We start from the raw sequence: 11,339 nt of genomic DNA on the forward strand, positions 1-11,339 counted from the left end.
GTTCCCCTTTCTGAGATCTCAGTTTCTACTTCCTGTAGTACCTACAGCATTATGACCATTAACATCACCTTGCTCCAACGTGCACATAAATACCCAGCAAAACACACTTCTTGTGTTCCACCACACTGATGGCATAAGGAGCCAAATAAAGCATCAGCACAAAAAAATGCAGTCAGGGCTCAAATAACATAGACACACAACATCAAAGATTAGGCACACAACACCGAAGGCACACAATTAAGTTCCAATAAATGCAAAATGTATACATTCACAGTACTTAACATATTTGCAATGTGTGCATATTTCTCTATATTTCTGTAACAAAAGAAAAAACAGCCTGAATACATGTAATTCACTGCTAGTCTACAGCAAGAAGGACATTCAATTTTTTCTTTGTACTGTTAGAAGTGTGCAAAAAATCAACTGAAACATTAAACGGAAGAGCATAATGCTTACAAGAATAGGTATCTCCACAGAACCATCAGGTAATCAAATTGACACCATCTCAGTCCCTTAATTTAAAATAGATTTACTACTCTTAATCCAAGGTAATTTCTGCATTCAGCTACCAGAAAAAGGAGAATTCACTTCATACTGATTCCCAGGGGAAGAAAGGAGTTAAAAAGCATTAGCTCCAGCATCAATTTAAATGACAAAATTATTCATTTAATCTTAAATTATAGAGTAACAGCGCATGGAGCTGCCAATGCCTCTGTTTAAGAAGCTCACATGTCTGGCCTGCTACATGCCTGAAGCTTTTTACAAAAACTGGTATTTTATGCCATTATATTTTCCATTAAAAATCAACACACTTTAACAATCCAAACACTGACAGTTCTATTAAAAAAAAAGTCATTTCCATTTGAAAGCAAAACTATTTACTTTTCTAAACAGATTAAAAAATAGTTTGGGCTTTACAATATTGAAAGCAGCCTAGAGAATCAATAGCTCTCACACAGAGGCCATTTTCTAAAGAAGGAACAAGCATGAAGTATATGTGAAAGTTGTTTTTCCAGAAAGTTTCCTCAAATTAAACTGATAATTAAAATAATAATTTTGCAATCCAAATACATGATGTGAACAGCACAGTACTACAGCTAGCCAAGCTGCTTAACCAGAATATCTTTCAACACGCCTCCAAAAAGTAGTAAGAGATGACTGCGTACTTGTAAAAATAAGTTTAACAACGTGCTCATTATTAAAAACTTAAAATCTAACAGCAACTGTTACAGAGATTAAACTGTAATTAATTTATTTCACGTCCTGCCATGTTTGAAATACAGGCTGACTAATCCTAAAGTAATCACTGTCTGATAAATGAATCCTATTCTTTTTTTTTATTCAAAATTACCACATTTCTTTCTCAGTATTGCTGTTATCCTAGATTGTGCAGCGAAAAGAAAAAAAGATCACCTCTTTAAGGATAAGATTAAATTTTACTTCATCCACACCTCTGGTTTCCACTTACTGCCCTGTTCAGGGTGGCAACTCCAGACCAAAGAAGCCAGCTACTATCATACATTTATTATGTTTATACAACTATCCTCTCACCACTTCAGAGTTTTGAGTACAAGAGCACATTTACCATTACAAGACCTTTATGTTGTACTGTTGGTATTCCCAAACTTAACCAAATTAATTAATTTTAATAGGACTCGGTCCTAAATGCCTTTTACATTGCCCTCTGCAACACTAGTCTCTGCTTCTCCACAGGATTTCTGCCAGAATCTAGAGGAAAGCTGGTACATTGAGCACTGTCACCTTCCTAAGTATTTTTAGGAAGTATAGCAATTTCTGCAAGTATAGCAGAAATTTGCCTAAGTATAGCAATTTGCCTAAGTATAGCAATTTCCACAAGTATACACACAACACTAGAACTGCCCAGGAGGTAACAGTGACAATTTTTTATTTCCCTAGGAAATGTTTCAGTGTAAGACATGCTTATTCACTGATAATCTGCTGCTCATTTGGAGTAGCGTTTGGATGTCAGGACTTTTTTTTTTTGTCATGAGTACTAGCACTTAACTGATTTTTTTCTGTGGGTTTTTGGGGGGGTTTTTTTGTTTGTTTCCCTAGCCCCCCAGTATTCTCTATGTTAAAAAAGTCTATATTCAACAAGCACATTCACAAGCTATTCTTCTTGTCCTGCCTTCTAAGCTCTCAGGGAACAGTTTTACAGTAACCTGAAATCCTACTTGGTTTCTACCACTTTGGTTTTTCTAGCACTATAAATCATTCAGCCTACCACTAGAACAAGGCACTTTTTAAAAAAAGTTACATTTGCAATATGCAAGCAATTAAGGTGATTGCTACATATGCATAATTACCTCTACATGATGTATATGAAAGATTAAGTATTCACTTAAAGTGAGGTCACAGTTCCTGACAAATAACCACCTGTGATGAAACCAGATGAGGTTCAACACATCATAGTAACAGGTCATCTTCTACAAAGCTCAAGGTTCCGTACTCCATTAAATAGTCACACAAAGTGCTATTTTAACAAGTACAACAAACATTCAGATTTTTTTTCCCAATCCACCAATACAGTTCTATCAAAAAAGAAAAAAAAAAAAGACTCCTTTCTACTCATTACCTGCTAGAATAACTTCACTGTAACTTTGGCCATCATTAAACAAAATAGTTCTTTAAATTAAATGTGTTTCAATAACAAAGTATTTCTTAAAGAATTACAAAGAATAACTATTAACTATTCTTGCTTTATTTTTTAGCCTTTTTTAAAAAGCAACTTCACAAGCTAATAAGAAACAAAGCGATGCAATAATCTCATCAATCCACTCTTATAAAAACCAAACAGTTAATTCCCCCAACATTTTTTAAGAAAGCTGTATCCCACATAGTTATATAGAAAAGCTGAAAAGAAATTCAAGCAACACTAAAAGTTTCAAACAAAACTGAAAAATAGGTTGAGGCAATTAACTAACAAGCTTCTACTGAGTAGCTGATGCCAAAAGGCTCTTTCAAACACATTGTCAGGGACAGAGCCCTTGAGCATGAGATTCTGACTTTTGAGTGAGTCCAACAAGTGTATTCTTAAGTTTTCAGCTGCTTAACACTAAAAACAAGAAAAGGACAAATGCCTACAAATTTCATGAAGATCTTTTCTATCTACTATTTCTATCTTCCTATTCTTGTAAAACACGTTTATCTCAAGTCAGTAACTGTATCAATGCCACTAGAACTTACTGGGCTTGACAGCTCCATTAAGCTGAAGAAACAATTTCTAAAGAGTACCTATAAACAAAATTCAAGTGTTAAGTCTCAAGGTTATAAAGGTATTGTTTTAGTCATAGACAAGTTCACCTTGTGTGTACTTAAGATTCTTTAGATAAGAGTAACCTTGAGCCATGGTTTTCAGAGATTCCACTAATAACCTTGACTAAGGTTCCCATAGCATCCCTATGCAGGAAAAACTTGATTACACCACCCCGAATTGTATAATAAATCTAAATAGGTGTTGTTTATTTCCAGAAATCTCATTATTTTTCTATTCTGGGATCCATGCTATTAAAGATCCTTTTAATTAGCAAAGAATTGTTGGCAAAACTGCCAAAGGAAACAAAGTTTTTAATAAAAGGACAAATAAAATATATAAAGTGTTTAGGATACTTTGGAAAATTGAGCCCAATTGAACACATTAAATAGTACAGCTAAATGCCAGGTCAAATATCTAGGACAAGTAAAATAAACACAATCCATCGTAGAAATAGTGATTCTGAAAAGAGCCTGAGGAAGAAGGAGATATAGAAAAAAGCCAGCTGAGTCACACTTATAATGGGATACTGCAGCACACGATCCTTTCTTGTTTTAAAAATATATAGTATTATTATAGACAGGAAATGTTTATGGTCAGGTAATGATCTTACAAAAAAAAATACTACACCCAGGGACAGTGTCCACTTTTCCACAATATGTAACCTCAAACTCAAAGAGCGATCACAGAAGAACTCCTGGAGTTTTAACACTTAAAAAACACATTTTCTTGAAATAGATTTGGATTAAAGTCTGTTAATTTTATCACAGTTTCAAATAATCCATACAGAGGGAGTAGTGCACCTAGTAAAGAACTCTACTCCAGAAGACCCGATAGTTACAGCCTCAGCCGAACTCAGACCAGATGGAGTACAACCAACCACAGCAGCAACTCACAAAAAGTCTCTCTCACATCAAGCCTAAGTTATAGTAAGCAGAGAGAGATGCATCACAAAATATAAGAAACACCTTTGCAACCAAAATGTGTCCACCTAATGTTGCAACTCTCAGGAAATTCTACAGCTTGTGTTGCACAGGTGATCAGAGTACGGTAACCAGTATCCGATACCAAAATACCTCAGTTTAGCTCCATTATAACAAATCAATATGAAATTACAATAGATCCAGTGTGGAAAGAGACCTTTAGGCTTTAAAGGCAAATCAGAAAAGAACAAACCTAACATGACAAGAGATTTAAGCTATGAATCTATCAGCTCTGAACAGTAGACCATTCAAAAAACTTCCAATTTACCAAATTACCTGAATCAAATTTAAGAGGCTTCAAATCTATGCCATTCAGCAAGTCAGGAATCAAATTCATCCTAGCAAGTTAATTCTTTCTGCCCGCATGCAGTCTTAATCTTTGCTTAAGTGCCACTAACAGATGTTTTAATTAAACTGGAATAAGAGAACGAGTAGTAAAAGCAGCCCTGAAGTTGCAAGCACTCACATGTATTTAAAACAAACAAAAACACCACACAACTCTACATAACAAAAAATGCACATGTGTACACATTCAGCCAACTGTTCTCAGATGCAAAAAAAAAAAGTGGTAAAGTCCATCTTCAAGAAGTACTGAAATATTAAGCTAAATATTAGCTCTGTTAATTTCCTTCCCTCCATGCATTTTTACAGAATTCACAAAACCAGAGGACTTTCCCCTATGCTGGTGGCATACCTTTAAGGATGCTTGATTCATAAATAAGACTGAGTCTACATAAACTGATGGTCACCTATCAAACAACAGTAGCTAATGCCACCAAAACTTTTCCATAACATCTCAAATTTAGTGGAGGAAAATGCACAATATGAAGTAAATAATTGAAAACAAAATTGCTTCATGACAGAATTAAGAACCTGGGTGGGTATGGTAGAAAAATTACTATCAGGGTTTTTTGTTTGGCTCTGGGAAGGAAACATGTTTTTTATGAAAATTCTGCAGGATGAAACTTCCGTAACAGCAGAGGAATGTCTCCTCTCAATTAACACTCAAAGTCCTCTTCAGAGCACCAAGGCCAAGAATCACAGGAAAAGCAACACTGAAAGCAGTACTCAGGAACAACCATGCAAACAATGAAAACAAATTAACACATAAGACTCTTCAATTAAACTGACAGAATGTGCCCTTCTCTGTTCAGCTGAATGGTACTTCAGCTTATGTCTTGAGTTCAGACTGTGTTTTTAGTTTAACTACACAGCTGCTAAAGAAGAGACTAAACTACACAAAACACTGCTGAGAACTTAGCAGCTAATCACTGTCACAATTTTTTCAGAAGGCTACAGCAGACCTGAAAATGATCAAGAATGGTTAATTACACTCACTCCTTTCCCCAAGAGCAAAACTAGCTCCAGAATTTTGATCAGATATTAGGAAGAAATTCTTTACTGTGAAGGTGGTGAGACACTGGCACAGGTTGCCCAGAGAAGTTATGGATGCCCCTTCCCTGGAAATGTTGGATGAGGCTTTGAGCAACCTGGTCTAGTGGAAGGTGTCTCCCTGCTCATGGCAGGGGGGTTGGAACTAGATGATCTTTAAGGTTCCTTCCAACCCAAACCACTCTATGATTCTATGAATTTAGGGAGCTGAAATCCAAGACTGAGAAGTATGGTATACACAAGGTATAAGGCAAGTTTTTTGTTACCATCATTTTTTTCCAATTCCAGTTCTTCCTAGAAGTCTAATAGACAATGTTTAAAAAAAAATAAAATTGTTTGTGTTGACAAGTAAAACGCAAAACCCAAAAGCTTTGCAGTCACCACCATATCAGGCAGCAATTGAACACATGGAAATTCACATACCAAGTAAAAGAAAAAAAAACGGGTTTTTAAATCTATTTATGGTAACCAACAGTCATTGGACAAAGTGTGCGAGTGAGCAGTTTAACTCCATTAAATATACTTCCTTTACTTAACTCATCCCCTAAATCTATGGAATACTCTTCAGAAGGGAAGTGTTAGGTCATGAAATTATATGCCTATTTAAACCAACCTAAGCCACTACCCAACATCACCTCAGTTTTACCCTGCTCCTGACTTCACAATACTTGAGGATAAACTTCTGTAGTGCTTTTGGTTAGCTTGTTTAAGGAGAACATCGTTTGTCATCCCTGATATTAGGTTTTATGGTTATATTTAAGAGTACATCAGTCAAACAATCCATCCCATTTGTAACACAATTCACCCAGTACAGTTGAACATAAAATATTTCTTCCATTACCTGTCTCAGAAATATAAACAACAGGATGCCGCTTTAGACCTTTCCCAAGTTTTGAAGTAGCTGCTTTTTTCTCAGATAGCTTCTTGGATTTTTTCACCGACTGCACCTCCTCTTCTGAATCTGTATTTTGACAACATAAATGTAGATTTCCTCCACATTGATAAAGACTTTAAGTAATAGATCATATAACATAAGTTAACATGTGTTCACATATATTCAACTGAGTGAGAAAAAGGTATCACGTGGAAGGTCAGAGCACAGCTTCGTTTTTCTCCATCAGCTAATAGCCTAGCCATCATTTATTCCAGCATATAAATTACTAAATTAAAATTTGGTCAGAACTCAGCTTAGACAGTGGTTTGTTTACATAACAAGAAATATTCTGTTCCTTATTCCAAGAACTGCTATGCCAGCATAAAAACCTTTCTGACAAGGAATGCAACTGTCAGAAGACCACAGAAGATTATTAAAAAAAAAAACCAACAAAAAAAACCCACCACCACACAACAAACTTTTAACATATATTCATTAGCCTGATTAAATTTACATGGTATTATATTGTGCCGGTGTCTTCCACGACACCTATTCCAAAAGCTAACAACAGGCTAAAATAGTCTGAGGTTGTACTCTCATTTTTCAGAGGAACACTGGTAGACTGCCAACTCATCTCACCAACCATTCTGCATACCCAAAAAGTTGTCAAGATGGTAAAACTTACACTGCTGTGAATTATGTATCCTAACATCCAAGTGAGTAAGCAGGACAAACTGAAGCAGCCAAGACAACTAACAAGTGTAAGAGAGGGCCACCCTTCAGAGCCCACCTTTTTCCATTATAAACACTAATATATATTGTAATTATAAAGAAGAGTAGCTATGGTTAGTTGACTTGAGTCCCATCTCCCCCCAAGAACAGGGAAAACCACAGCTCCACCATGAAGATCTTAGAGTACTATTTCTCTTTCCTTCTCTTACTAATGGGTTAGAATATGCAAAAATCTCAAAGTATCAGCACTTTAAAGATAGTAGTTGAGTTATATATTACTTTTGTATTCTAACTTTTAATGCAGAAATATTTCTACTATTTCTATTCCTCACTGCTAAACAGGAACTGTTTCTAGAACAGTTTATCTGAAGTCTTGAACACATTTTTCTATATACAATAGCATTATTCTGACAGATGTTTGTGTGATCATTTTTCTTCTAAAAATTCAAACTTAAGTCTTCAGTAGGAGTCAAAAATTTTAGGAACTCCTGCAGTCTTTTCTACAGTTTCACAACAACTATTCAAGATTCAGAATCCAATTAAAGAGGGTTTAAATGACATAATAGCTCAGAAATATTAAACTAGAAATTTCAAGCTTTTAAATTAAACTAACTTAGCAGGCAAGGGTTTGTGTTTGTTTTTTTTATTGAGGAGGAAGGGGTGCTTTTTGTTGTTTGGGGTTTTTTAGTTCTGTTTTGGTGTGGTTTTTTGTTTGATTGGGTTTTTTTAAGCTGTAAGAGCTGTAAGGGGGTTGGAACTAGATGACCTTTAAGGTCCCTTCCAAGCCAAACCATTCTATGATTCTATGATAAAAGGTACTTCCCTTATAATATTACAAAGAGTATTCTTAGAATGTGATAGCAGTGGTTTAAATTATATTGTGTGTTCCATCCTGTAAAATTAAATCTATGGATTTAACATTTACTAGATTTTTTTAAATAAAGACACATATGGAACCACAATTTGCCTTTTAAAACAATCTCCTGTATTACATTCATGCAATGCACAGAAATGTGAAATTATAATATATGATCAGCCTCCTGTACTCACCATAGGATGTTATCACCCCTAACAGAACAGAAAACCTAGAACTCTCCACCGTTTTCATGAGAAAAAAAAAAAATCTGGAGCTTTGATAGAAGTTACTATCTGAACTTTTTGGGGGGTTTTTTTGGGGGGTGGGGGAGTTGTAGGTTTGTTTTGGGTTTTTTTTTTTAACATGTCTTATGAAAAGTTACTTTGCACTGTATATTATCTGCACAGCACATATCGCACTCTTATTATTATCAAATATATTTAGCTATCCAACAATAATTACCGTGGAAAATGTTTTTAATTGCATTTACTAACAAAAAAACCCACAAAAAACAACACACACAAAAAAAACCCCAACAACTACAGCTTTCTTTCAGATGTACCATTTACTGAATTAACCTTGAACGCTGATGCAAAAGATACAAAGGAGCATTCATAAACAACTGTGAACATTACCTGAATCGTAGATTATTCTTTTTTTCTTGTTTGTCCGCTTTTGTTTGGAATCATCTTCACTGGGTGAATTATTCACCTAAGAGTAACAGTCCATTAATTCAACTGCTAAACAAGTCCTTCTAGCTTTTACTGAGTAACACACTCAAATTGATGAGTTTCAAACAAATTTAACATAAATTATTTCTTTCCCAATATTATATTTATGAACAGTCTTGTGTTAACTCATCAGGGGGAGGGAGAAAGGTGCAGGGCAGAAGAAATAAGGAAGAAACTGCAGTAGTAAAGCTAAACATGCTCCAAGAAATCCATAGACAATTATGTTGCGACTATTTCTCCTGGTTTTTGCTAAGATAGTTAATTTTCTTCTTAATAGCTAGAAAGGACTGTGTTTTGATTTCAGTGTGGGATTTGCTATGAGAAGAATGCTGATAAGGTACAAGGACATGGGGTTTGGGTAGTTTGCAAGAGCAGATGACTGGGAGGGAAGCGCAGTAGTTGGTAAAACCTAGAATTGACAGTTGGACATGCCAATAAGAGACTCCATATCACATTATGCCAGGTTCAGTATATTAATCAGGGCTGACCGGAAAGGGGGGGTTCTCTCAGGAATAGCTCGGGTTCGCTTTTCCGGGATTGCAATTTTGGTTTCAAGGTTCCTTTTGGCTCCTCTGACATCTTTATCAGCGGGTGGTGAGCAATTGTACTCTGCATCACTCATACATATAGTTGTTATCACTATTATTACTATTTTAATTTTATTTTACTCTAATTATTAAATTGTTCTTATCTCAACCTACAAGTCTCCTCACCTTTACTTCTCCAGTTCTCTCCACGATTCCCCGGGTGGGGGGGAAGAGGAGTGGTGGGCCTGCGAGTGGCTGTGTCTTGCTTGGCTGCCAGCTCAGTTAAACTATCACAGTCTTTTAACCAAGTTAAAAAACTGGTCAGAGGGCACCTACACCAGACTTTTATCTTACTTGAAAGCATGACATCTTTATGATATGCCTGCATCTACTGTGCATAAGCCTCCATCTTAATTAAATTAAAAATTAAATAAGCAGAACTACTTAGAGAACTGTGGGCTAAAACTAAAATAAATATAAATACATCAGATTGTTCCTACGCTAGCACCTAATGACAACAACTTCTACCTACTTCTTTGCCCTACAACCCAAGTATTTTTCATATTAGCAATTTTCTTCATCACCTACAAAGTTTTGCTGCTAGAAGCCAATATTAAGCGCAGTTTCCTTCTGTGCCTATAAAAACAACTGACACAGTCTGGTTTTTGAGTATATGAGAACAACTATGACTTTAAAAAATGTTAGATACACAAACAATCCCATACAAAAAAAACCCAAACACTTCACAAATAAGAAAAGCAAAACTAACCTTAGTCTCCTTTTCCCTTTTCTTCCCACTTGAGGGTCCTTCACCATTTTTAATTTTTTCACTCTTTTTCACAGACTCACATTCTTGTCGCTTTCCAGGAGGTACAACGCCAAAGAATTTACGGATATCCTAGTAAGAGGGAAAACATTTATACATTTTTAAATACAGATGGCTCTTAGAAGCATCGCATTACAAAACAGCAAAGCACTTAAGTTACTTTCTCAGTAGCTCCACTGTAATATTTGTTAATCTTGAAATCTTGTTTACAACTAAGAAGAAAAAGCCCAGCTAGTAAAACATAGTTGCTCAGATACCACACCACCTTTTCTCATCTTTGAATCGTGAAAAAAGTTAATTTATCTGTTAGACATCTCCACCAATACACACTTCAAAACAAACTTCCACTAGCAATGAAATACAGTGACTTAAGACACACGTATAACTAGAATTCTTTTTTCCCCAATTAATCATCACAAACTTATCCCAAAGTGTTTCTACAGTTAAAATTATCAACTCAGCTATGACCTAGTGTCCAATGCAGAAAGACAGAAATGCACCAAGAGCTAGAAAGCAGTCAAGTAGTGGGACACACTGCATCCTCCATTTTCTCATAAATTTAGGACAATAACTCCCATCTCACTTAAAAATTATCCAGTAAGAAACAGATTAAAATTTAAACAAAGAGAAAGAACTTAATACAAAAAGCTCCAAAAGGCCTATTTTGTAACCTTATTTTATTATCTTACCACAATACAACCATAAAAAGCTTTTTAAATACATAAAACCAGCAGCTACAGCTTCAATTTTTAAAAGTACTATTGTACACATAAAACCAAATCTGACTTCTGCTGAAAAAAATAGTATTTCAATTTTGTTAAAAAGAAATTGAGGAAACATGTACCTGGTTGGCATCACTACCTCCAGGGGCAGCAGCCATTTTAAAGGGAAAAAAGTGCCTCGTATTGCCTAAATATATAGCAGGTAAAAGGTGTGGCTCAAGATGCCATTCTACCCAGCTGATAGCTATTGCCCATCATAGAGTCCATCTGGGTAGCTTTTGATTATTATAGGGAACTACAAGTAAAGTGGTAAATCCCCAAGAAATCTCCATAAAAGTCTGATTGACAAGAAGGGGTGTTTCAGGCTCCTTTTCTCTTACCAGTGAGCTCCCTGGTGGTTTGGATTTGGATTAGCAGACCGC

General features: G+C 35.5%; 1 protein-coding gene across 1 annotated transcript in view; it reads right to left on the minus strand.

Annotated features, from left to right (window-relative positions):
* RFC1 (replication factor C subunit 1) overlaps positions 1-11,075 on the minus strand; it is a 36,112-nt gene extending 25,037 nt beyond the window's left edge. Inside the window, exons 1-4 of the mRNA XM_010166300.2 lie at positions 11,040-11,075; positions 10,139-10,267; positions 8,747-8,822; positions 6,491-6,610 (exon numbers count right to left, since the gene is read on the minus strand). Coding sequence (XP_010164602.2) covers positions 6,491-6,610; positions 8,747-8,822; positions 10,139-10,267; positions 11,040-11,075 — 361 coding nt within the window. The remainder of the gene's footprint in view (positions 1-6,490; positions 6,611-8,746; positions 8,823-10,138; positions 10,268-11,039) is intronic.
* Between the last annotated feature and the right edge of the window lie 264 nt (positions 11,076-11,339).

Source organism: Antrostomus carolinensis, unplaced genomic scaffold (assembly GCF_000700745.2).
Source record: "Antrostomus carolinensis isolate BGI_N321 unplaced genomic scaffold, ASM70074v2 scaffold10314, whole genome shotgun sequence".
Classification (NCBI taxonomy): Eukaryota; Metazoa; Chordata; class Aves; order Caprimulgiformes; family Caprimulgidae; genus Antrostomus; species Antrostomus carolinensis.